This window comes from Gymnoscopelus braueri, assembly GCF_963280865.1.
Source record: "Gymnoscopelus braueri genome assembly, chromosome: 3".
In the NCBI taxonomy this organism is placed as follows: Eukaryota; Metazoa; Chordata; class Actinopteri; order Myctophiformes; family Myctophidae; genus Gymnoscopelus; species Gymnoscopelus braueri.
The window spans coordinates 33,315,558-33,339,375 of NC_137612.1; the positions used below are offsets into that span (position 1 = coordinate 33,315,558).

Consider the following 23,818-nt stretch of genomic DNA (forward strand, 5'->3'; position numbering starts at 1 on the left):
TAGTATATAGAGAAAACACAACAATTTATACTACTACTACTAAAACTACTACTACTACTACTACTACTACTACTACTACTACTACTACTACTACTACTACTACTACTGATGCTATTATTTTAAAGGCACTTCCCCACTGCTCCTAATAGTTAAGTTAGGTTAAATACAGAAGACAGATTTTGTGTGCACAAATGTAAAGTGATAAATACCATTCGAATAACGCATGGTATGACTTATAACATTTGCCATTCCAAAGCTCAATAATACATAAAAGAATAAAAATGGCCCCTGGGCCAGAAGTCTTCCACCTCAGTCAAACTCAAGAGAAGCTATTTTATGTGACTTTAACACAGGATTTCATTTGAAGAGACTGGATTGGGGTTTTACAAATGAGATGTAATTTCCTCTGATGTGCTGTAATCTAACGTGAACTTTAATAAATTTTACGCACAGTAGGCTACATGAAAAAAAATGGCTATTTAATTCAACCTTTTCAAATGAACACGCTTTACAATTTAGCAACCTTAGTGATGTTCTAAACCTGAACGAAATTACTTAGTTCTACTCCCATATTATTGTTTCGATTAGTGACACACAGGTCCCAGTAATGGAGCAAATTGTCCACTAGAGAGAGACAAAGGTCTTGGGACCAATCATTTCTGCTGCAATGGTCCTGGCAATGCATTCACTGGCTTAATGCATTCACTGGCTTTAGAAAGTTCAATTACCATTTACCAAAGACCCCACCTCATAATCCATACTGTATACTGTAATTTAAGAAAATAATAAGTGATACTAAGTGACTTGAGCCTGTTGAAGTTGGGAGGAATTGGGCTTGGCAACTGGCACATTTATGGGTAGACCTACGTTTTATTAATAGTTGAGCATCTATAAAGCTTTTATAAGGGGTGTGCGCTCTCTAATTAATGTTCTAGCGCTGCTTTCATTGGGGAACACACAGGTGCTCCCCCAGCCCACCCAGAAGACCTGCGTATTCTAAAAGCGGGTATACCACCACACAGTCAGTCACTCCTCTGCTATTTCACCTGCTGATAAGCAGACGCAATACGAGGCCTGTGCATTCACAGCTAATGGGCTGGCAGATTACTAGCGGATGCAATAGGTTGTTTGTTACTCATTGGCGGGTAGGTAGGGCCATGGTAGCCTTCTACAAATACTGAGGCCCTCAGTCCCAGCATCCCACCCCACCCCCACAAACTGAGAACATTTAGCAGATTACAGTATATAAATCTATGCATGCATTTTAATGTCTTTGAGAAGAACAATAATCACTTTGTTCCCAACTCCAATCCTGTGTGTGTGTGTGTGTGTGTGTGTGTGTGTGTGTGTGTGTGTGTGTGTGTGTGTGTGTGTGTGTGTGTGTGTGTGTGTGTGTGTGTGTGTGTGTGTGTGTGTGTGTGTGTGTGTGTGGGAGGGGGGAGGTCTGGTAATCACTAATAGTCATAGTGAATCATTTGGCTTATGCCCTATGCCAAGCAATATAGTCTAAAGCTTAATATTGACATTAGAATAATCAAGGAAATGAACAAATCCACTATTTCATTTATGGATTTGGTATTTAGTAGTTAATCACAAAAGTCAAACAAAATTGTATCGAAGATTCTCAGGACGCGCCATGATGACTTGATGCAGGTATAGGTTTATTGTGTAACATAACGTCCAAATGGACCCTTTATGGGTCTGTTGAAAGTATACAATGGGGTCTCAGGGACCCCAATCTACAGTTTATAAACCATTTGGTCTTTTGAAACTTTGCATGCACATTACCACTATAGGCTGAGGAAGAAATGCCACCATTTTCACATTGGCCTATTAAGCGCCTCTAGGAGGCCGATTTGTCCAAAACACATTTTTTGATATTACTACAGATTTTGTCCAAACTCCAAACATCACGCAAATCGGTATACACACAGTCTCTATAGTCATGTGATCAAGACGGATCTGTCCGATTTGTCATATTCCATCCTGATTGGCTAAGATTGGCATCTAGACAAAATGCCTCAAATCATGAGGCATTTTATTTGTCCGATTGCCGTGAAACTTCACATTGGCCTGTTTTAGCGCCACCAGGTTTTTCTAAACAAATCTTTTGCTATTATTCCTACAGATTTTGTCCAAAACATCACGTAAATCTCTTTAGTCATGTCATCAAGACGGACCTGTCCGATTTTTCATACTCTTCTGTTTGGCGAGGGGCCGGTAGTTGCGCCCAGGCTGGTCACTGTGGACACCGAACCTACAGAACATCTCTGCAATCAGCTGGTCACCCTGGTCCGGCACCATGTTGCTCTGGCCACTTAGTGAAGTAATCCAGTGGTTCTCATAATTGTCTCCGCCAGGCCGAAAGGCATGGCGAGAGAGTATGTTTTACCCCCTGTCCGTCCGTCTGTGTGTCCGTCCGTGTGTACGTCCGTGTGTCCTGTCCTGTCCGTGTGTTAGCAGCTAATCTCCGGCACCGTTGGCCCGGTCGCTGCGAAACTTTGCACACACACTCCCTGGATGCCAATTCAGAACCTCTGCCCAGGTGGGGGCAGAGTTGGGCCTGTTATAGCGCCACCAGGAGGCCGATTTGTGCAAAACCCATTTACTCCTACAGATTTTATCCAAACATCACGCAAATCGGTACACAGTATCTCTATAGTCATGTGATCAAGACGGATCTGTCCGATATTTCATATTCCATCCTCATTGGCTAAGGTTGGCTTCCAAAGTTTGCAGGATTGGTCCGTTTTGAACAAAATGTCTCAAATCATGAACACAGTGTACGATTTCCGTGAAAACTTGCACGCACATTTCCACTAGGCCGAGGAAGAAATGCCACCCTTTTCACATTGGCCTGTTATAGCGCCACCAGCAGGTCTAATTTACCAAAACACATTTTTGCAACAAAATGCCTCAAATCATGAATGCACGCACATTCCCACTAGCCCGAGGAAGAAATGGCACCCTTTTCACATTGGCCTATTATAGCGCCACCAGGTGGCCACAATAACCTACCTGACCTGGCGTAGACCTGTGCTCCGAGGAGCACTTTTTCTAGTTTGTTATTGCAAGGACCCCTTGTTTGGTATGCTTTAGGCCACGGACCCTATAACTCTCAGGCCGCACTCCCACATTTGCGTGCAGCATGCGTCCGCCCCATACACACCCATTCATTTCCCCCGTCTCCACCTCCCCCTCCGCTCATGCTGCACGCGAATGTGTGAGTGCGGCCTCAGAGTTACAGACCTGTAAGGGTCCATTTGTTACCGCCTCAAGGAACCCTGGTGGTCCCCAGACCCCACTTTCAGAACCACTGAACACTCTCCACCCACTCCGCTTGTCTTACGTGGGCATGTGGTGGCCCATAGTATGAGATTGACCCGTTCTGGAGTGATGCTGGACAGGGGAACATGCTTTCTAAGATGGTCAGGCCTTCAGGCTTTGCATCAAGGCCTGCGGAGCCAACTCCCCCTGGACAGGACCCGAGAATGCAGGACAACTGTGTTGAGTCAGTCAGTAAACGCAGGTCAGCGGCAAGTTCCTAAGCTTATCCTCGTCCTGGCAGACAGTTGTTTCCAGGTTTCATCCTGGAATGTAGGCAGGCTGGTAGGCTGCTACCAGCCGCATTGCCCATGGTTTCGTAACCCGAAATGCAGATCTATCAACATCAATGGTAAAATGACCTAAACCATTAATCACAAAGAATACATGCAGCCAAATTGCCCATGGTTTCGTAACTCAAAATGCACATCTATCAACATCAATGGTAAAATGACATAAACCATTAATCACAAAGAATACAACTTATCTCTAACTCAATAAATAAGCAGAATAACACAACAATAGAATAGACAATAATTAACCTGTTTCGTGAAAAGACAAACAATCCAATAGCATCTGCTATCATTGCAGGAAAGGTTCAGATTTATGCTTAATGCAGCTTTATATGAAGATTAATTTTAAATTTAAACCTCTGCAGCTGAGCCTGTTTTTTCCCCTCTCCATCCAGTCGTGCTAGCTTAGCTCTCGCTCGTACTTCTCCCAAAATATTGAAAAGTCATGCAAAGCAACTGTTAGGGATTAGTCAGAATAGGAGGAACTGTACCTCAGGTCACTAACACCCCCAAATCCCCTGAAATAAATACATAAGACATGACCTCTGTGACTGTCCTCAAGGGTAGCTACAGAACAGGCATGGGTGTAGTATAGGGCCTCAAGAACACTGTCACGATTTTCAATATTACCTATTTGTTGAAGGGCTTGTTCCACAGACAGCTATAATACTATACAGGCTTCTCTGTCTCGGAAATCCTGCCAAAGTTCTGCTGAAAAGTTTACCCCAGTAATATCACTGGGGTACAATTCATGAGTGTGAAAACTACAACTCTTACCACCTGTTTTTAGCCACTAACCTCGGTGGCCAAGACATTGTCCTTATATAGCAATCTTGACTTAAGAAAATATTATTGCAGGTTCATGTAATGGGGACCATAAACTGTAAGCCGGTACTTGTCCGCAAAATTTATGGGAACTCCAACAACGGACAAAATGAATGTAGTTTTAGACTACTCGACTTTCAGCCCCATGGGGGCCACACGTGGCTATTCTAATGGCAGACCCCTGAACAGTGTTTGTGCCAAATTTGATGCGGATTGGAGCAATGGTGAGCCTTGCAAGTCCAGATGTTACATGTGTGACGTCCACCGTCAGTCCTCTGTCGGTCCACCCACCCTCTAGGCAATTAAGAGTGTTTCACTTCATGGTGACTCATAATACTTCTTGTTCCTATATAGAGCTTTATTGGGAACATACCCATACACGCACATTATTATCATAAGCAGGATCTGTTTATTGGTCAGGTATGTTTAATGTCTCAATTATCAACTACTGTAAGTATATATAGATTTCAGGGGGTAAATACACAGGAAAACACATCTCCCATGTGTCAGAGGATTAGGGCAAAACCATTTTTTAATTTAATTTATTTCAGAAATTTGACTTATCTCAGAATTATTTAATTTTAGAATTCTGACTCTGAGATTATTTCTAGTACTCTAATCCCTGGGGGGGACATGCTGTGTCAGCGTCCTTATATCAAATAAGGACGATCTACAAACTCAACGCAACGCATTGTGAGCTTGTAGCTGTTTTCGGTGCATGACACTGTTGCACAGCCAGCCATGTATAAATACTGCATGCGGGGACACAGCAGACCCTGTTTTTTTATGCTGAAAAAAGCATATTGCCCCTCTTTTATATAATGCACAGATTAATAATGTTCAATTTTCAATGCACAGAAAGTTAATGACCCCTTTTGATGAAAATATGAATATTCCAATCTGAGAGCTTCTGAGCCAGAATGTAGTAACAGTCCATTCAAAGACTTGGATCAAGCCATTAGCCAATCATGATGGTTAAACAGAGCCATCAAGTAGCCTACATTCTCTTTTTCAAACTTTCAGATCTTTCCTGGCCCCAGCTTTCTTACAGAATATAATCTTAACCCCATCCCCCTCCCCCCCATGTGAAAACACGTCAAAGCCCCTCTTTTTTAATGTGAATAATGGTTCAAGACCCCCTTGTCGCCACAAAAATGCTATGCCCCTCCTTTTGAGGCCCACTGCTGGCATGCATCTTGAGGTTGAGTGCCCCCTCAGGACTCTAACAAAGAAGACATTATCACATGTTCATAGTATGTAGAATGTCTGCCATTACTATAGTTTCATTTAATCCTACAAAGGGGTAGGATTAAATAAGTTTTATACTTCATCCTACTCCTTTTTGATTTGTTTTGTATTTTTTATTATATTGCATTTATTTTAAATGTTTCGACTTTGTTGTCTGATTTTATGTTCAAAATAAAGATTTCATTCATTCATAGTAAAACTGTATTACATATTGGTGTTATTTTCACTTTTACTTGTTCTGATTCCATCCACTTACCACATTCATTGCATTACAGTAAAACCTGTGTTCATTTAACTCTGAGAGTGTAGAAATCCATTTTTACACTGTCAGAGTTGAATGAACACTAGCCTACTGTCTGGATGCACATGCACATCACCCCACCTCTGAACTATCCTTACGTTATTCTGTTTCAGTATGAGCTCTCTAAAAGAAGAGCCCTTAAGAGCTCTCTCTCTCTCCTCCCTTGTAGAATGAAGATGAGATAAGATGTAATTCAGGTGTCATGATAGCATCAACGGCAGTAAGCATGAAACACAGGAGAGGCACAGGTAAGAGTAGACAGATAAGAATGAAGATAAAATAAAAAATAAATTAACCTCAAGAGTCCAACACTAGATATCTGCATTGATTCTGATGGAGTTAACATTTGTACATTTGATGAATGTACAATTCACCAGTGAAATTAGGCCTATGCATTGTTTTATACGTATATTGCCAAAGGGTATACAACATGGATTTAAAGCACAGAGTACAGACTATCAACAGTGAACATGAGTATATAGTCTATCAACAATAAATGTGTGAGTGAAAAAGAAGTGAGTCTTACAAAGTTATCCTTAACAGGCATCTGTCACGGTTCAGTAAAGTACATCCCACAAGTCCATGTGCAATTGTGCCAGAGTCAAGCAGGAGTTACTAATACCAGAGAACAGGCTAGACGGTGCAGGTTCTCATTATGGGGCTCAGGCTTGGCTGTGGAGCCTGATGGGGAGAGAGCAGAGGGGGGAAAAGTATTCAAATTATTTACTTAAGTGAAAGTACCAATCTGCAATATAGAAATACTCTGTTACAAGTAAAAGTCCAGAATTCTAAATTTACTTGAGTGAAAGTACAAAAGTATTGACATCAAAATATTTGAAAATAGTATAAGATAGGGCTAAAGTGGTTCATGTATAATGTATATATTGATAATATCATAATTTATATCCGCAAAGTAACTAGTAACTAAAGTTTTCAAATAATTGTAGTGGAGTAAAAGTACAGTATTTGCCTCTGAGATGTAGTGGAGTAGAAGTAAAAGTATTGAAATTTGGAAAATACTCAAGTAAAGTACAAATACCTCAAAATTGTACTTAAGTACAGTACTTAAGTAAATGTACTTAGTTACTTTCCACCACTGGGAGAGAGGGTGTGGGGGGAGGCAGGGGCCGCCGGTGGCTGAATGTACTCCTCATCCCCACTAGTACTATACATCACGGAGGGGATGAGACAGGTTCATCAGGATGGCGTCCAGCCTCCTCCTCATCCTCCCCTCCGCAACCACCTTCAGATTAATTCACAGTTCGTCCACATTCGGCTGGCCAATGGCCATTATTGATTCCGCTCTGTCAGTGCTCATATACACTGTGCTGCCAGCTCATTTACTACGTCTTAGCCTACTGAAGGGGCAAGCAAAGGACCCCGCAGAGAACATCATTTTCCTCTTGTGAAGGGTGTTTGTCCTATATCTGCATTTTATTAAGGTTTTGTTGGTTATTGATTGAGGAGGATTATGCTCGGAGAGCGATTCCACTATTCAGGGGACCTTGACTTGATCGCAGCTCAGCATTTTTGTGGTAATTCTATACGGCTTTCCCTTCCCATCAGAGGTGGTCTCTGGACTCTCAAGTTTGCTAATCTCAAGGGTCTTCAGATGGACATTTCTTAACGGTGCATTGCCGGATGATTTAAAAGCAAAATGTCAGTTTGTTGGAGTCTATCAGTACATTATGATAATGTTTTCTGGGAATGCAGGGACTAAATGCATGCTTGAAATCTATGAGCTGTGGCCACTAGAGATAATATTTATTTTCTGGTCTTTGAAGCTCACAGGCAATTATTGATTTCAATTTCCTCTATCTGCAGATATCAATGGGGCGATGTTATGTCTGTTCATAGGAATGCGTCTGTGATATGAGACTGAGCCCCCAGTTCAAGGCACTTTTGAAAAACTAATTATACAGGGACACCAAACCAACTGAACCCCAAGCCGAGCTGCATGCACACAGTTTATTATGAAAGGACTCAGTCAGAACCCCTTTGAACTCCGAGTCTGTGTCAACACCGTTGCTAATCGTATCATCCTCAATTAACTTTACTTCTTACCCACTGGATAAACCTCATGCATCTTAAAGGGAGACAGAGAGAGAGCGAGAGCTGAGAGAGAGAGAGAGAGAGAGAGAGAGAGAGAGAGAGAGAGAGAGAGAGAGAGAGAGAGAGAGAGAGAGAGAGAGAGAAAGTGGGTAAGAAGTAAATTAACTTTACTTCTTACCCACTGGATAAACCTCATGCATTTGGAGTAAAAGGGAGACAGAGAGAGAGCAGGAGAGAGAGAGAGAGAGAGAGAGAGAGAGAGAGAGAGAGAGAGAGAGAGAGAGAGAGAGAGAGAGAGAGAGAGAGCTCTAAACAGAGAATACACAGTAGCAGAAAATACTTGAGCACTGTAACTGATCCAAAACGAAGGAAAACATTGACTAGATACAGACTCAGTGAACACAGTCTTGCTATGGAGAAAGGCTGCCATAGGCAGACCTGGCTCCCAGGAGATGACAGACTGTGCACCCACTGCACACAAAATGAGGTAGAAACTGAGCTACACTTCCTAACCACCTGCCCACTGTACCAAGACATCAGAGACACATACTTCCCATGGATTACAATCACCCAAGGAGAGTTTGAAAACATGACCAACTAGAAAAAGTGCTCCTCGGAGCACAGGTCTCCGCCAGGTCAGGTACGTTATTCTGGCCTCCTGGTGGCGCTATAATAGGCCAATGTGAAAAGGGTGCCAACCGTGCCATTTATTCTTGCATTGACACTGCATTCATGATTTGAGGCATTTTTTTCCAAAAATGTGTTTTGCTAAATTAGACCTGCTGGTGGCGCTATAACAGGCCAATGTGAGAAGGGTGGCATTTCTTCCTCGGCCTAGTAGGAATGTGCGTGTGAAATATCACGGAAATCCCAAGCTGTGTGTATACTTTGAGGCTTTTTGTTCAAAACGGACCAATCCTGCAAACTTTGGAAGACAACCTTAGGCAATGAGGATGGAATATGGGAAATCAGACAGATCCGTGTTGATCACATGACTATAGTGATACTGTGTACCGATTTGCATGACGTTTGGATAAAATTTGTAGGAGTAATATAAAAAAATCGGCCTCCTGGTGGCGCTATAACAGGCCCATGTGAAAGATTTGGGGCAGAGGTTCTGAATTGGCATCCAGGGAGTGTGTGTGCACAGTTTTGGAGCGACCGGGCCAATGGTGCCGGAGATTAGCTGGTGACAGACGGACACACACACGGACGGACACACACACGGACAGACACACGGACGGACGGACAAGGGGTAAAACATACTCTCTTGCCATGCCTTCGGCCTGGCGGAGACAACGGAGACAATAACAAAAAACTCCTATATCTGTTGGGTGAAGTACAACAATGTGCAAACTAACACAGCAGCAAGATGTGTGAGCTGTTGTGACAGGAGAAGGATGTCTAATGGAATACAACCACCTTAAAGGACGACTTCACCCATTTTCAACCTATCCTCATAGGTCCTCACCAGTGCTCCTAATAAAATTGTATGATTTTTCTCTACTCGGTCTGTGGACACTTCAGAAACCTGCCTACTAGTGACATCATCGTTAGGAATATTTTTTTCAAGATGTATTTATTTAGATTTGTTTTAACATGAGAACAATGGCTTCCATTATAGCATGCTAACTTTCCAGGAATAGAAAGCCTGCCGTTTCTATTAGCTTGGATTCCCCATCGATGATGTCACTGGTAGGCGGGTTTCTGAACTGTCCACAGTCCTCCTCTGCTCTGAGACACAGACCGAGTAGACAAAAATGGTGCCATGTTATCATGAGCATTAGTGAGGACCTATTATATGAATACAGGTTGAAAATGGGTGAAGTCATCCTTTAAGGACTACAAATGAAATCATTGGGTATCCCTGCACTGTTTTACACCAAATGACCTCAGTACATAGAAATACTGTTCATATAAACAGAGCAACTGACTTTAATTCAATTACATTTGAATAAATTGCTGCTATACTTGTCGCTAAGGTTTTATACCAAGTGAATGCAAAACATTGAAATACTGCTGTCAACTTTCAAAAGTTTATACCCAGCTAACCTCTCCTAATATGAATGCATCTATTATTTAGGAGAGAAAATGCAAACTTTTTATAGTTTAAGATCTTCCCTCAAAGCTGCAATTTAACACAGCTCTGTTTACACTTATATTATATTATATAGGCCTATATATTTATATTCATTTGTACATACATTGTTTTGTTTTGATTGTTTTGGTCCACCTTTGCTTTGGCAATCAATGTAAACGTGTTTTCTCATTCCAATAAAGCTCCATTGAATTGAATTGAAATTGAATTGACAGCGAGAGAGAGAGAGAGAGAGAGAGAGAGAGAGAGACAGACAGACAGACAGACAGACAGACAGACAGAGAGGGTGTGTAAGTGGGTAAGAAGTAAATTAACTTTACTTCTTACCCACTGGATAAACCTCATGCATCATGTTGGAGTAAAGGGGAGACAGACAGAGAGAGAGAGAGAGAGAGAGAGAGAGAAGGGAGGGGAGAGGAGTGGGGCTGTGTGTGTGTGTGTGTGTGTGTGTGTGTGTGTGTGTGTGTGTGTGTGTGTGTGTGTGTGTGTGTGTGTGTGTGTGTCAGTGCACTGTGCACCCCCCCCTCCACCCCACCCCTATCTCTTTACAGGACTGTGCCAGCCCCAGCACAGCCCCTCTACTAGTCTAGAGTTATTCCAGGAATGCTGGTTGGTTGAACATCATGGCTGCCGCGATGAGGGCGCAGAAGACGGGACTGCTGGAGCTCCGAGTCACCGTGGACCGCTGGGTCCGCGTGTTGGCCACCCTCACCGGGGACACGCTGACGCTGAGCCCCGGGGAAGGGGCCGGCGGGGACGAGCCGCCGAAATCGGTCAGCCCCACCGCCGTGAACGGGGACCCCCCGAACCTCGGCACCACCACCTCCTCCTCCCCGGTGGTCCCGGAGACCATCACCAACGTCAAGCGCACCGTGCGAGTCACCAAGCAGGATGTTGGAGGTCTGGGGATCAGTATTAAAGGTAAACGAGAACTCTAACCCAGAGTTTTACTGTTTTAGTGGGAAAACACTAGTGGTGTTGAAGAAGTACTCGAATGTTTTAGTTAAGTATAAGTAATGGAGAAACACTCCGGAATTCAACATTGACTTGAGTGAAAGTAAAAAAAAAAAAAGTATTGGTATCAATATGTACTTAAAGTACCAAAAGTAAAAGTACTCATTATGCAGAATGTCCCATTTCATAAGTTTTCCAAAACAATCTTTTGAAAATAGCCCGGAGCTTGTTGTTGTAGATTTTCTATGGCTGAAGTGGTTACTGTATGTTTTGTAATAATAATACAAATCGAACATAATTAACTAGTAACTCAAGTTTTCAAATGATTGTGTAGTGGAGTAAAAGTGCAATATTTGCCTCTGAGGTGTAGTGGAGTAGAAGTCAAAGTATTGCAAATTGGAAGTACTCCAGCAAAGTGAAAATACCTACACATTGTACTTAAGTACAGTACTTGAGTAAATGTACTTAGTTACTTTCCACCACTGTGTAACACCAATGTAAACAGACATTGCGATAGAGGTGAGCATGTATACTTCTGCTTTTGCAAGTTTTCTGACGATTTTGGTTGTTGTTGTTGTTGGAGGCTAATGAACTGTCAGACTCTGGACAGTAGCCTAGTAGACTTCAAAGTTACTAGAAGTGGAGCAAGTGTGAAATGAACGTGTATTTCTTTAGTGGTTCGTAAAGTTTCTAATGTAGCAAATGCTGAAGTAGTTTTCTCTAGTTTAGTGCAATGCGTCTGTGTGTGTGTGTGTGTGTGTTTGTGAAGATTTGACAGCTGAGCTGATCACACGTCATGTTGGGTGTCAAGACAACGGGAAACCCTTGTGGTCTCCAAGAAGTGGTGGAAAAAGTACTAATTTTTTTACTCAAGTAAAAGTATCAATACTGCAATGTAGAAATACTCTGTTACAAGTAAAAGTCCGAAATTAAAAATTGACTTGAGTAAAAGTACAAAAAGTATTGGTATCAAAATGTACTTAAAGTACCAAAAGTCATTGTGCAGAATGTTCCATTTGACAAGTTAAAAATGTATACAAATCTTTGGAAAATATCAGATCTACAAGCTCACAATGCTTCAATGCTACAATGTGTCGCATCTGTGATGTATTGAAAATTGGAAATACTGAATAAAGTAAAAATACCTCTCCTGTACTTAAGTACAGTAGTTGAGTAAATGTACTTTACTTTACACCACTGTCTCCAAGTTATAAAGTATAGAGTCTGGTACTGTAATTTTAGACAAATAAACTTAATACAGACAAACTATTGCCCCCCACTTAAGATACAATATCAACATGTGTGACACTAAAACTGAACCCATATGTCAAATGGAGAGGAACATAGTCTAGTTTTAGGTTTTCATTTCATTTTTGGACCTCAACTTTCAATGCTAATGTCTTTAGCCTTTGCTAATGAATCAAATTAAATAGTCTAAATGTCAATATTATTGTCAGAATAATCAATCATTTTTTTAAATTGTAATAATTAAGTGGACTGAATTAGACTGAAATAATGACACTAGCCCACTGATCTATTTGAACTGGCTCAACTTGTGGTCTTGTCTTGTATATGGAATAGGACATGCAAATCTATATCACATTGGTGCCAGCCTACATATTTGCAGTTTCAGGCTTATTTATAACAATGCTCCTAATTCACATTATAGTGCAGAGGTTCTCAAACTATTTATTTTAATTTCAAAGAACCCCCATAACTCTGAGGGTGTACAAATGGTACCAAATGGACCCGTAAAGCTGCCATTTGGTTCCATTTGTACACTCTCAGTGTTACAGACCTGTAAGGGACGGGTCCACTTGGAACACCTTCAAAGGAACCCCGAATGTCCCTGGACCTCACTTTGAGAGCCATTGCATTAGTGCATACATGGTTGCCCCACATTGGCTGTAATAGCATATGGCCTATGACCGCACCGCTCTGTCTGCGTACGCAGTCAAATCCATAGTGCTAGATTAACCCTGAGAGCGCACAAAATGGACCCAAATTAACCCCTGCGGGTCCGTGTGGGTCCATTTTGCACACTCCCAAGAGTTAAAATAACACCGAGGACTTTACCGTGTGTCACCCGCCTGTTGACAGAGAGCTAGTCACTGATAGGTCAGCCATTCAGTCCATAGAGGATATAGTTATGCAACGAATGTGTTGGCTTATGTGGAGCACGGAGCATTTTGTTTATGTCAGCGTTTGACCTATAGCGAAGCTGGACGTCTCTGAATCATGCCTGAACATCGCTGCGGCTACATCATGCTTTTACAAGGGTTGTCGCCGGAGCCACTCGAGGGGAAAAGGGTCGGGACCCCTCCATATGGCCCCTACCAGGCTCGCATACCTGCGTTTGTATGTATACTGTTTAAGGGGCCGATAAAAGCCCCTTTCCTCCGCCGGTTTCCGCTTTACCTGTACCAACAGGCAGTATCATACTTCACATCTCCCACTGAACATTGAGAGAGTAGAGAATAGACCCACATTCCTTTCGTGGTGCAGGGAATAGGATGACAGTTCTAGGTAGGAATATATATCATCACATTTGCACAACTGGTTTCAAACTGAGGCTTTCCCTTCTTTCTTATTCTAGGGTGCCCATATATTCATTTTTATTGGTTTGTGTAAGCCAGAAGTATTTAAAAAAAACTGCTTTCTAACTCCTAGGGAAAAAGGAACGATCTAAACAGAGTATAATATGAGTCTGTATGTCTTTGTTGCCTAGCAGATATGCATCTTGACTTACACAATACCATCATCTTTACTTTTACTTTCATGTTCTCACAACTCCACTGTACAATAGCAACATTATGAACAATAGTAACCGTTTGTAGGCATATTTGTATGCTGTATATAAGTTTGGGTGATATGGAATTCAAATATCAGTGTTTTTGACCAAATACCTTGATATTGATTTTGTGACGATAATTGTTATTTATTATTTATCAAAGATGTTCGAAAAGATGCTCATCTACAAGCCCACAACGTGTCTTGTTATTTCCACAAACTTAGAAAATGTTTACAAATATAAAATAGGGCTTACAGTAAGTGATTGAAACCAGGAAAAGACAACCAGATGCCATCTAGACTCATTTGACGAATGACGATATAGATATAATATCGATATATCGTCCAGCCCTGTTCTGCATCACCTAAAAACTGACCTAAATGACATCACACGCACTCAATGCAGCCCTCCCAACTTCTGTCATATTTGTCCTGTTTTAGTCTCAGAACAAATGTCAGTTTCTCCATTACATCAGCACACTGATCCAGTCCTCCACTGAAGGAATCTCTTCTTTCGTCCATTCTCTTCGTAGTAAATAGCATTTTATGGCATGGCTCTGCAGGAGTCTAGACGTCTAAAAGAGGGTCTGTCTGAATGTCTGTGTGTCTGCCAGTAGGCCACAGAAGTACCGCCACTAAATTATTTATTTATTGTTTTAACGACATGAACACTAGCGCCCGTATTCTTGGCATGTTTATAATAGTCGAACAGTCAGGGAAAATAGCAGATATACAAGCTTGTAGATCTGCTATTGTTGGTGAAGAGGTTTGGTATAGAGGGGGAAAAAAGGAGACCCCAGAGTGTAGTATTTAAGTGGTGAACTTGCAACTAGCATTATTATAAAATAAGCATTTGTTTTCGAAACCCTGGTGCTTCCCATGTATAATGATACCACAACATTGACTGGAATGACCAGTTTTAAGACAATACTATGCATTATCCCCTTTCAGAGTAATGGAAGGGAATCCCCAGGACACATGATAGTGATTGCCAACACGTGACAAGCAAGTTTAGGTCATTCCTTTGATATGTCTCGTTGTTTTTCCACCCAAATTATATCTAAGATGGAGAGCTGTTGACTTCCATGTTTGTTTGTTCGACCTTTCCCATCTCCTCCGTTTACAGATCATCATTTCACTCCCCATCTTTATTTAACCCATTCATTCCGGGAACGCATCTGTGTCATTTTAGAATTTCGCTATAGCCATTATTTTATACTTTGGCTATTCAAAAAGAGCAGATATACAAGCTCATAGCGCGGCACCGAGTGCCGCGCTATGAGCTTGTAGATCTGCTATTTTTGAAAAATCTTTTTTTGTCATCATTTTGTGCAAATCTATGAATATATATTTTTTTAAGAACACTTTTTTACTCAAATCTTTGCTTCTGGGGGTCCCTGGAACTAAATGTTTTGAGATGGGGGTCCACGACCAAATACATATAATTTTGGGGGTCCTTGACATGAAAAGGTTTGAGCACCACTGAAACCTGTTAGGATTTAGAAGACATTTGTAGATGCGTTCCCAGATTCAATGAGTTAATGTGTGATGCATCATCCCCTTTTACGTTGTATAGCTCGTTATATAACTTTGAATCTATTGCACAGATCTGACCTATGGGTTGATATAAGTAGCCTTGGGAATCAACGGGTTCCTGTGCTATGTGGCCCATAGGTCAGGAGCCTATCTCCTGTTTCTGTAAGCGTGAGGCAGCGTGATATACAAGCACACCCCTCTGGAGGACATGACGCTAGTATGTCGCAGGGACTTACCCTAATCCAACCCTTTTATGCTGAGTACCAAACAGTGAGGCATTGGGTACCATTTTTATTATCCTCCTTTGGTATGACTCGACCGGGGATTGAATTTAAAGGGCAAGACCACTTTGGTAGAGGTTTGGGTTGTGTAGTTGCCTTCGCCATGATGTAACTTCAAAGGTGGACAAGAAATCTAAAATAATTGCTCCATTGATTAGAAATTGATAATTCAAAATATGCTCCTCATTGACTTGCATTGTACAGTGAAACAGCTCTCAGTCACTCTTTTAGCACACAAACGGACACAAACAAAGCTGATTCAGACAATATAGAACATCACCAAACCCAGTACCGTTTGTTTTTTTAATAAAAATGTCAACTTCCTGCTGATTTTACTATGTGAAGATCCGGATCTGCGGATCCAGTCCGGGTTTTCTTCTTAATAAAAATAGCAAAATCAACAGGAAGTTGACATTGTTATAAAAAAAAAAACAGCACTGGGTTTGGTGATGTTCTATATTGTCTGAATCAACTTTATTTGTGTTCGTTTACGTGCTAAAAGAGCTGTTTTACCGTACAATGTAAGTCAATGAGGAATATATTTTGAATGATACATTTCTAATCAATGGAGCAATTATTTTTTATTTCTTTCCCACCCTTGGAGTTACATCATGGCAAGGTAAATACACAACCCAAACCTCTACCAAAGTGGTCTTTCCCATTAACCCTCAACCTCCCCCTTTCAGGTTGGACACTCTATAACCACAAGGCCACTGAGCAAGTCGGGTTGATATAGAAACCCTCAAAATCCCCCAATTTCATCCTTTTATTTGCAGCCAAACATAAGGTCACAGCCCATCATTTAGAAGTACAGCATGTGTTGACAGATTACCACGCCACCCGCCAAGGTGGGTGGTCGTTTTGACGGACAGTCGCTGACCCGCGCCGCTGTCACAGTGCAAAGATGGACTCCTCGTTGTGGCAGCTGGCGATGATTTTTTAGCGTCAACACACATTCTGCCACCACGGTAACAAAGTTAATTCCGTAATGACATAAACAGGACTTTCTTGCTCTTTCACCTCCTGTGAAAATGAATGTCTTTGAAAGACACACAGCGGCTTGTTATGAAAGCGAAAACCCTCACTGGGTTCCCTGCTGGCATTGACTTTGTTGCAGCGCTGGCTGTTCAAAGGCAGAGATGATGGGATGGTAAGGAGGAATAGAGAGAGCCATAGGAAAATGAGGAGGATAAGAGATGGCAATTCAAAGGCAGCAGAGACCCGAGACACGGATGAAAAGGGAGAGAGAGAGAGTAAGGGGAATAGAAAATATAAGAGAATTAACCCATTCAATCCGGGAACGTATCTGTGTCACTTTAGATTTCTTTGGGCTATTCAAAAATAGCAGATATGCAAGCTCATTGCATGAGCTTGTAGATCTGCTCTTTTTGAAGAAAAAATATCCTGAAAACGTGTGCAAATCTGTGAACATATATATTTTAAAGCGAACATTTATAACTCAAATCTTTGCTTTTGGGGGTCCCTGGAACAAAATATTTTACAAATGTACACTTAAAAAAATATGTATTCAAAGTTTTGCACACATTTTCAAAAATAGCAGATCTACAAGCTCATAGCTCGGCACTTGGATGCTGCGCTATGAGCTTGTATATCTGCAATTTTTTTAACAGCCGAAGAAATCTAAAATGACACACAGAGGCTTCCCGGTCTTATTGGGTTAAAATATTTTAGACAGAAGACACGAGGGACCCAAACTTTTTCAGTCAACACTGAGGATCTAACTTTGTGAATGGATAATAATACAATAAAAACCGGATGGAATCTTGGAAAACAAAGCGACGCAGCGAGAGAGAGAGAGAGAGAGAGAGGGGTGAACAAGTGTGAGAGAAGAGGGCAAAAGTCGCGGCGGGCTAGCTGACACCACAATGTGAACAGCTGAGAGGAGCCGTCCCCGGCAGGCAGTTGTCATTGGCCAAAGATGAAAGCTATGTGGCTGGGAGTGGAGCGCTTCTCCGGTGTTAATTTTAGGGAGCCCACCCCTGGGCTCACCGAAAAGCACAGAGGCGGTCGACCTTGAGCCGGGTCCAAAGTGCACTCTCGCACGTCTAAATTTACGAGGTTGGGGGGGAGGGGGTAGGAAGCAAGGCTCCAGTCCTATACGGACGGGACGTGGAGACGCTTGAGTTCACCTGTCTCAGGTCGATTAGTATTCTCAAATACCTTTTCAGGTTGGGTTTCAGACTGCTGGTGCGATAAGAGGAAGTTTTGTTCCGTTTGCCACATAGCACAATGCGAGGAATGCTAGTCAGACAGTCTAGACAATCTCTAGTGCTTGAAATTTCATTTCATATTCTTTTTCACTTCACTTTCACTTTCGCTTCAGACCCTATGTATGTGAACAAGCCTGATGCAGGGATTTAACTTTTGTGATTTAACTTTTGTTTAAAAGTGAAAGCTATATATTCTGTTTGTAATCATTGCTAGAAAGTTTTTTTTCAGTAACATCTTGCCACCCCCATCTTGCCAGATCTTTAGTAGACAGAAAATGAATGTTCAGTTCGAGATGCCAATTTCATCCAGTGAGAAGCGGAAACTCCACAAAGATAATTTACCAACTTCAATTTTACAGTGTTCCAGTTAGAGTTTTGTCTGCTCATTTTTTGTTTCATCACTTACTTCCAATTATACTTCTATACTATCCTGTATCCTTCTCTCTCACTTGATTGGATAAAATTGTGTCCTGAGAGAGTTGGAGAGATGGTTTGACCACTGTTACTGAACAAACTATATAGAAATTATTGCTATTAAAATATACAACTATTTAACACTTATTTATAAAAATTAAATAAAAATACGTAAATAAATATCACAAAAAAAGCTTGCACACTGGTCCATATTCTTTGACCGAAATTCATTGCATGTAAAAAATATATTTTTGGGGTCTTTTTCTGCCTTTATTGATAGGATAGTGGGCTGACGTGATGGGGAGAGAGATGTGGGGGCGACACACAGCAAAGGTCGTCGGGATTGGGAGTCTTTTTTTCTTTTTACCATGTAAAGAGGAAATTAATAGGACCTTACTGAAATGTCAGACCAGTTTATATTTTCTGCGTTTATCTCATCATCTTGTCTGTGTGTTGCAGTGTTTTGAGGCTGCAGTAAGCCTACCCTGAAGAATGAAACCTGTGGATTCAGTAGGGGCTGATTACCTAGCACGCACCTTTCGTGTGTGTGTGTGTGTGTGTGTGTGTGTGTGTGTGTGTGTGTGTGTGTGTGTGTGTGTGTGTGTGTGTGTGTGTGTGTGTGTGTGTGTGTGTGTGTGTGTGTGTGTGTGTGTGTGTGTGTGTGTGTGTGTGTGTGTGTGTGTGTGTGTGTGTGTGTGTGTGTGTGTGTGTGCGCGCGTCTACTGTCAGCCGCTGTTTAGGATCGTGGTGGTCTTCTTTTTAATATGGCTCCAGTAATAGCAAAGCATCAAACTGGGCCAATGAAATAAACAATTTTAAACGATGGGGATAATTTCACAGGTGAAACTCTCCTTCAAAGTTCATAACGATGTCAGGATGGACCCAATATGTTGTTTTTATTTTGTTAGTGTTCAACAAGTGACAGGACCACCATTGACCACCATTGGACCACACAATCACCCTGTTGATGACTGTTTTGCTACAGTAGTACTTTACTTGGTGTTAAGATCGTATGGGAAATCTTAAATTGGCAAATGTACTCATTTAGCTGTGATCAGGCAAATTAATTTACAAGATAATTTTAACATCATCATGCACGTTATCCTTTGTATACAGTTATTTTTCTTTTCCAATCTTTTCTCACCCACCGCCTGCATTATAATTGTCTGTTTTTTTTTCTCCAACAATATGTTTATTGATTTTTCCCTTTTTCCACAAAATATTTCAACATTACATTACTTACAGACAGCAAAATGGACAAGTACAGTTAAACATTACAAGACAATCACTAAAAAAACTAAAGAATAACACACAATGACATCAGCACTACTCCTCTCCAGATTCTTCCATTTACCATACAGTATTTTAGTCAACCATATTTTATAGCATACTTTCTCAAAATTCATTAGCCCGCTGACCCCACAACAGTGGTATCACAACAAACACATTGCTAGCATAATTGCCTTTCGTCATTTTGCACATAATTAGATGGATGTCAGTGCTTAACCCATTCAGACCGGGAAAGAATCTGTGTCATTTTTAGATGTCTTTGGCTATTCAAAAATAGCAGATATACAAGCTCATAGCGCGGCACCGAGTTCCGCGCTATGAGCTTGTAGATCTGCAATTTGTTTTAATCTTCAGAAACTTTTAGCATATCTTTGAATATATATATATATTAAAGCAGACATTTTTAACTCAAATCTTTGCTTCTGGTGATTCTACAAATGTACAATTACATGGACCCCCAAAATGATATGTCTTTGGCTGCGGACCCCCATCACAAAATACTACACTGCTCAAAATAATTAAGGGAACACTTCCCCTTAATTCTTTTGAGCAGTTTTTGTTAGCAGTATGTACACAGTTCATGAAAACTCAAAAAATAATTAAGGGATCAAAGTGTTCCCTACATTTCTTTGAGCAGTATATTTTGTTCCAGGGACTCCCCAGAAGCAAAGATTTGAGTTAAAACATATATATATATATTCAAAGATTTGCACAAATCTTTCACGATTTTTCAAAAAATATCAGATCTACAAGCTCGTAGCGCGGCACTCGGTATGAGCTTGTATATCTGATATTTTTGAATAGCCCAAAGAAATCTTAAAATGACACAGATGCGTTCCCGGTCTAAATCGGTTAATAAAGCACTGAGCATCCATTTACCTGTCGGCTTTCTGGGCAGTGTGACACGCTGTCAGCTGTGGGGAGTTGAACTATGTTTGACATGAAATGTCAGAGGAAGGAGGGTTTGGAGAGAGATGAAAGGACCAGGTGAGTGGGTGGGTGGAATGAATGGGGAAACATGGCAGACAAAAAAAGAGAAAGGAAGAGATATTCACATACTGTTTGTTTTTATTTGACAACATAACAACATTGAGTTGGGAGAGAGTAATGGGTTGTCCCCACTAAGAATGATAACTACTGTATAAGATAACTATGAAAAATAATTATGTGAGTGTCCACTCTGATGAACGATAACATTCTATCCACAAGTTTCCTATGAAATTATGGGCATCGCTTCCTGTAGGTGTAGGAATGTGAATTGAATGACTGACAACAGGAAGTGATGCCCATAATTCCCTCAATGCCCCATGGGACACTGGAAACTCGTGGATAAAGCTGTTGAACGCTGTGAATTGCTGTAATGTTTTCACAATGCATTTATAGGACCTTGTAATTCTTGTTTCATAGAAGTAACTCCGAAACCACCTGCACTGCATGCACTGATGATGTGCTTCCTTGTACGTTATACAAAGCCTGCAGAAACGCCTATAAAAACTGAAATGACTGAGGAACCAGAACTAAATTACTTTTACTCTTATACACCCATAAAAGATGTAACAAAGAGCCGAGTGGAGGGGGAAGCCAGAAGTGTGAGAGCAGAGAAGTGTGGCCTTCCCTAAAATTGCATTTTAGGGAAGAAAAAAGAAACGGCCAACCTAAAAGTACTCGGTACTTTACAGCCTTCCTAGAAATGTACTCGAGTGAAAGTGAAATATTTGTCTTGGAAATGAACTCGAGTAAGAGCAATAAGTATACAAAAAAATCTAATACTCAAGTAAAGTACAGATCCTCAGAATCTGTACTTAAGTACAGTACGCAAGTACATTTACTCCGTTACTGTCCACCACTGCAAATGTGACGTATCACATCAGGACAGGGCATTAGAAAGGTAAAAGACAGTGAATGTTCAGTTCGAGATGCCAATTTCATCCAGTGAGAAGCGGAAACTCCACAAAGATAATTTACCAACTTCAATTTTACAGTGTTCCAGTTAGAGTTTTGTCTGCTCATTTTTTGTTTCATCACTTACTTCCAATTATACTTCTATACTATCCTGTATCCTTCTCTCTCACTTGATTGGATAAAATTGTGTCCTGAGAGAGTTGGAGAGATGGTTTGACCACTGTTACTGAACAAACTATATAGAAATTATTGCTATTAAAATATACAACTATTTAACACTTATTTATAAAAATTAAATAAAAATACGTAAATAAATATCACAAAAAAAGCTTGCACACTGGTCCATATTCTTTGACCGAAATTCATTGCATGTAAAAAATATATTTTTGGGGTCTTTTTCTGCCTTTATTGATAGGATAGTGGGCTGACGTGATGGGGAGAGAGATGTGGGGGCGACACACAGCAAAGGTCGTCGGGATTGGGAGTCTTTTTTTCTTTTTACCATGTAAAGAGGAAATTAATAGGACCTTACTGAAATGTCAGACCAGTTTATATTTTCTGCGTTTATCTCATCATCTTGTCTGTGTGTTGCAGTGTTTTGAGGCTGCAGTAAGCCTACCCTGAAGAATGAAACCTGTGGATTCAGTAGGGGCTGATTACCTAGCACGCACCTTTCGTGTGTGTGTGTGTGTGTGTGTGTGTGTGTGTGTGTGTGTGTGTGTGTGTGTGTGTGTGTGTGTGTGTGTGTGTGTGTGTGTGTGTGTGTGTGTGTGTGTGTGTGTGTGTGTGTGTGTGTGTGTGTGTGTGTGTGTGTGTGTGTGTGTGTGTGTGTGTGTGTGTGTGTGTGTGTGTGTGTGTGTGTGTGTGCGCGCGTCTACTGTCAGCCGCTGTTTAGGATCGTGGTGGTCTTCTTTTTAATATGGCTCCAGTAATAGCAAAGCATCAAACTGGGCCAATGAAATAAACAATTTTAAACGATGGGGATAATTTCACAGGTGAAACTCTCCTTCAAAGTTCATAACGATGTCAGGATGGACCCAATATGTTGTTTTTATTTTGTTAGTGTTCAACAAGTGACAGGACCACCATTGACCACCATTGGACCACACAATCACCCTGTTGATGACTGTTTTGCTACAGTAGTACTTTACTTGGTGTTAAGATCGTATGGGAAATCTTAAATTGGCAAATGTACTCATTTAGCTGTGATCAGGCAAATTAATTTACAAGATAATTTTAACATCATCATGCACGTTATCCTTTGTATACAGTTATTTTTCTTTTCCAATCTTTTCTCACCCACCGCCTGCATTATAATTGTCTGTTTTTTTTTCTCCAACAATATGTTTATTGATTTTTCCCTTTTTCCACAAAATATTTCAACATTACATTACTTACAGACAGCAAAATGGACAAGTACAGTTAAACATTACAAGACAATCACTAAAAAAACTAAAGAATAACACACAATGACATCAGCACTACTCCTCTCCAGATTCTTCCATTTACCATACAGTATTTTAGTCAACCATATTTTATAGCATACTTTCTCAAAATTCATTAGCCCGCTGACCCCACAACAGTGGTATCACAACAAACACATTGCTAGCATAATTGCCTTTCGTCATTTTGCACATAATTAGATGGATGTCAGTGCTTAACCCATTCAGACCGGGAAAGAATCTGTGTCATTTTTAGATGTCTTTGGCTATTCAAAAATAGCAGATATACAAGCTCATAGCGCGGCACCGAGTTCCGCGCTATGAGCTTGTAGATCTGCAATTTGTTTTAATCTTCAGAAACTTTTAGCATATCTTTGAATATATATATATATTAAAGCAGACATTTTTAACTCAAATCTTTGCTTCTGGTGATTCTACAAATGTACAATTACATGGACCCCCAAAATGATATGTCTTTGGCTGCGGACCCCCATCACAAAATACTACACTGCTCAAAATAATTAAGGGAACACTTCCCCTTAATTCTTTTGAGCAGTTTTTGTTAGCAGTATGTACACAGTTCATGAAAACTCAAAAAATAATTAAGGGATCAAAGTGTTCCCTACATTTCTTTGAGCAGTATATTTTGTTCCAGGGACTCCCCAGAAGCAAAGATTTGAGTTAAAACATATATATATATATTCAAAGATTTGCACAAATCTTTCACGATTTTTCAAAAAATATCAGATCTACAAGCTCGTAGCGCGGCACTCGGTATGAGCTTGTATATCTGATATTTTTGAATAGCCCAAAGAAATCTTAAAATGACACAGATGC

The 23,818-nt window shown here is 40.8% G+C and overlaps 2 protein-coding genes across 2 annotated transcripts in view; one reads left to right on the forward strand and one right to left on the reverse strand.

Annotated features, from left to right (window-relative positions):
- LOC308081897 (TOX high mobility group box family member 2-like) overlaps nt 1–23,818 on the reverse strand; it is a gene marked incomplete at its 3' end in the record, with an annotated part of 399,667 nt that overhangs the window by 108,160 nt on the left and 267,689 nt on the right. The window lies entirely within an intron of this gene.
- The window catches only part of snta1 (syntrophin, alpha 1), a 74,358-nt gene continuing 61,243 nt past the window's right edge, over nt 10,704–23,818 (forward strand). Inside the window, exon 1 of the mRNA XM_080424200.1 lies at nt 10,704–11,062. Within this exon, the coding sequence (XP_080280326.1) occupies nt 10,765–11,062 (298 nt within the window). The 5' untranslated portion in view covers nt 10,704–10,764. The remainder of the gene's footprint in view (nt 11,063–23,818) is intronic.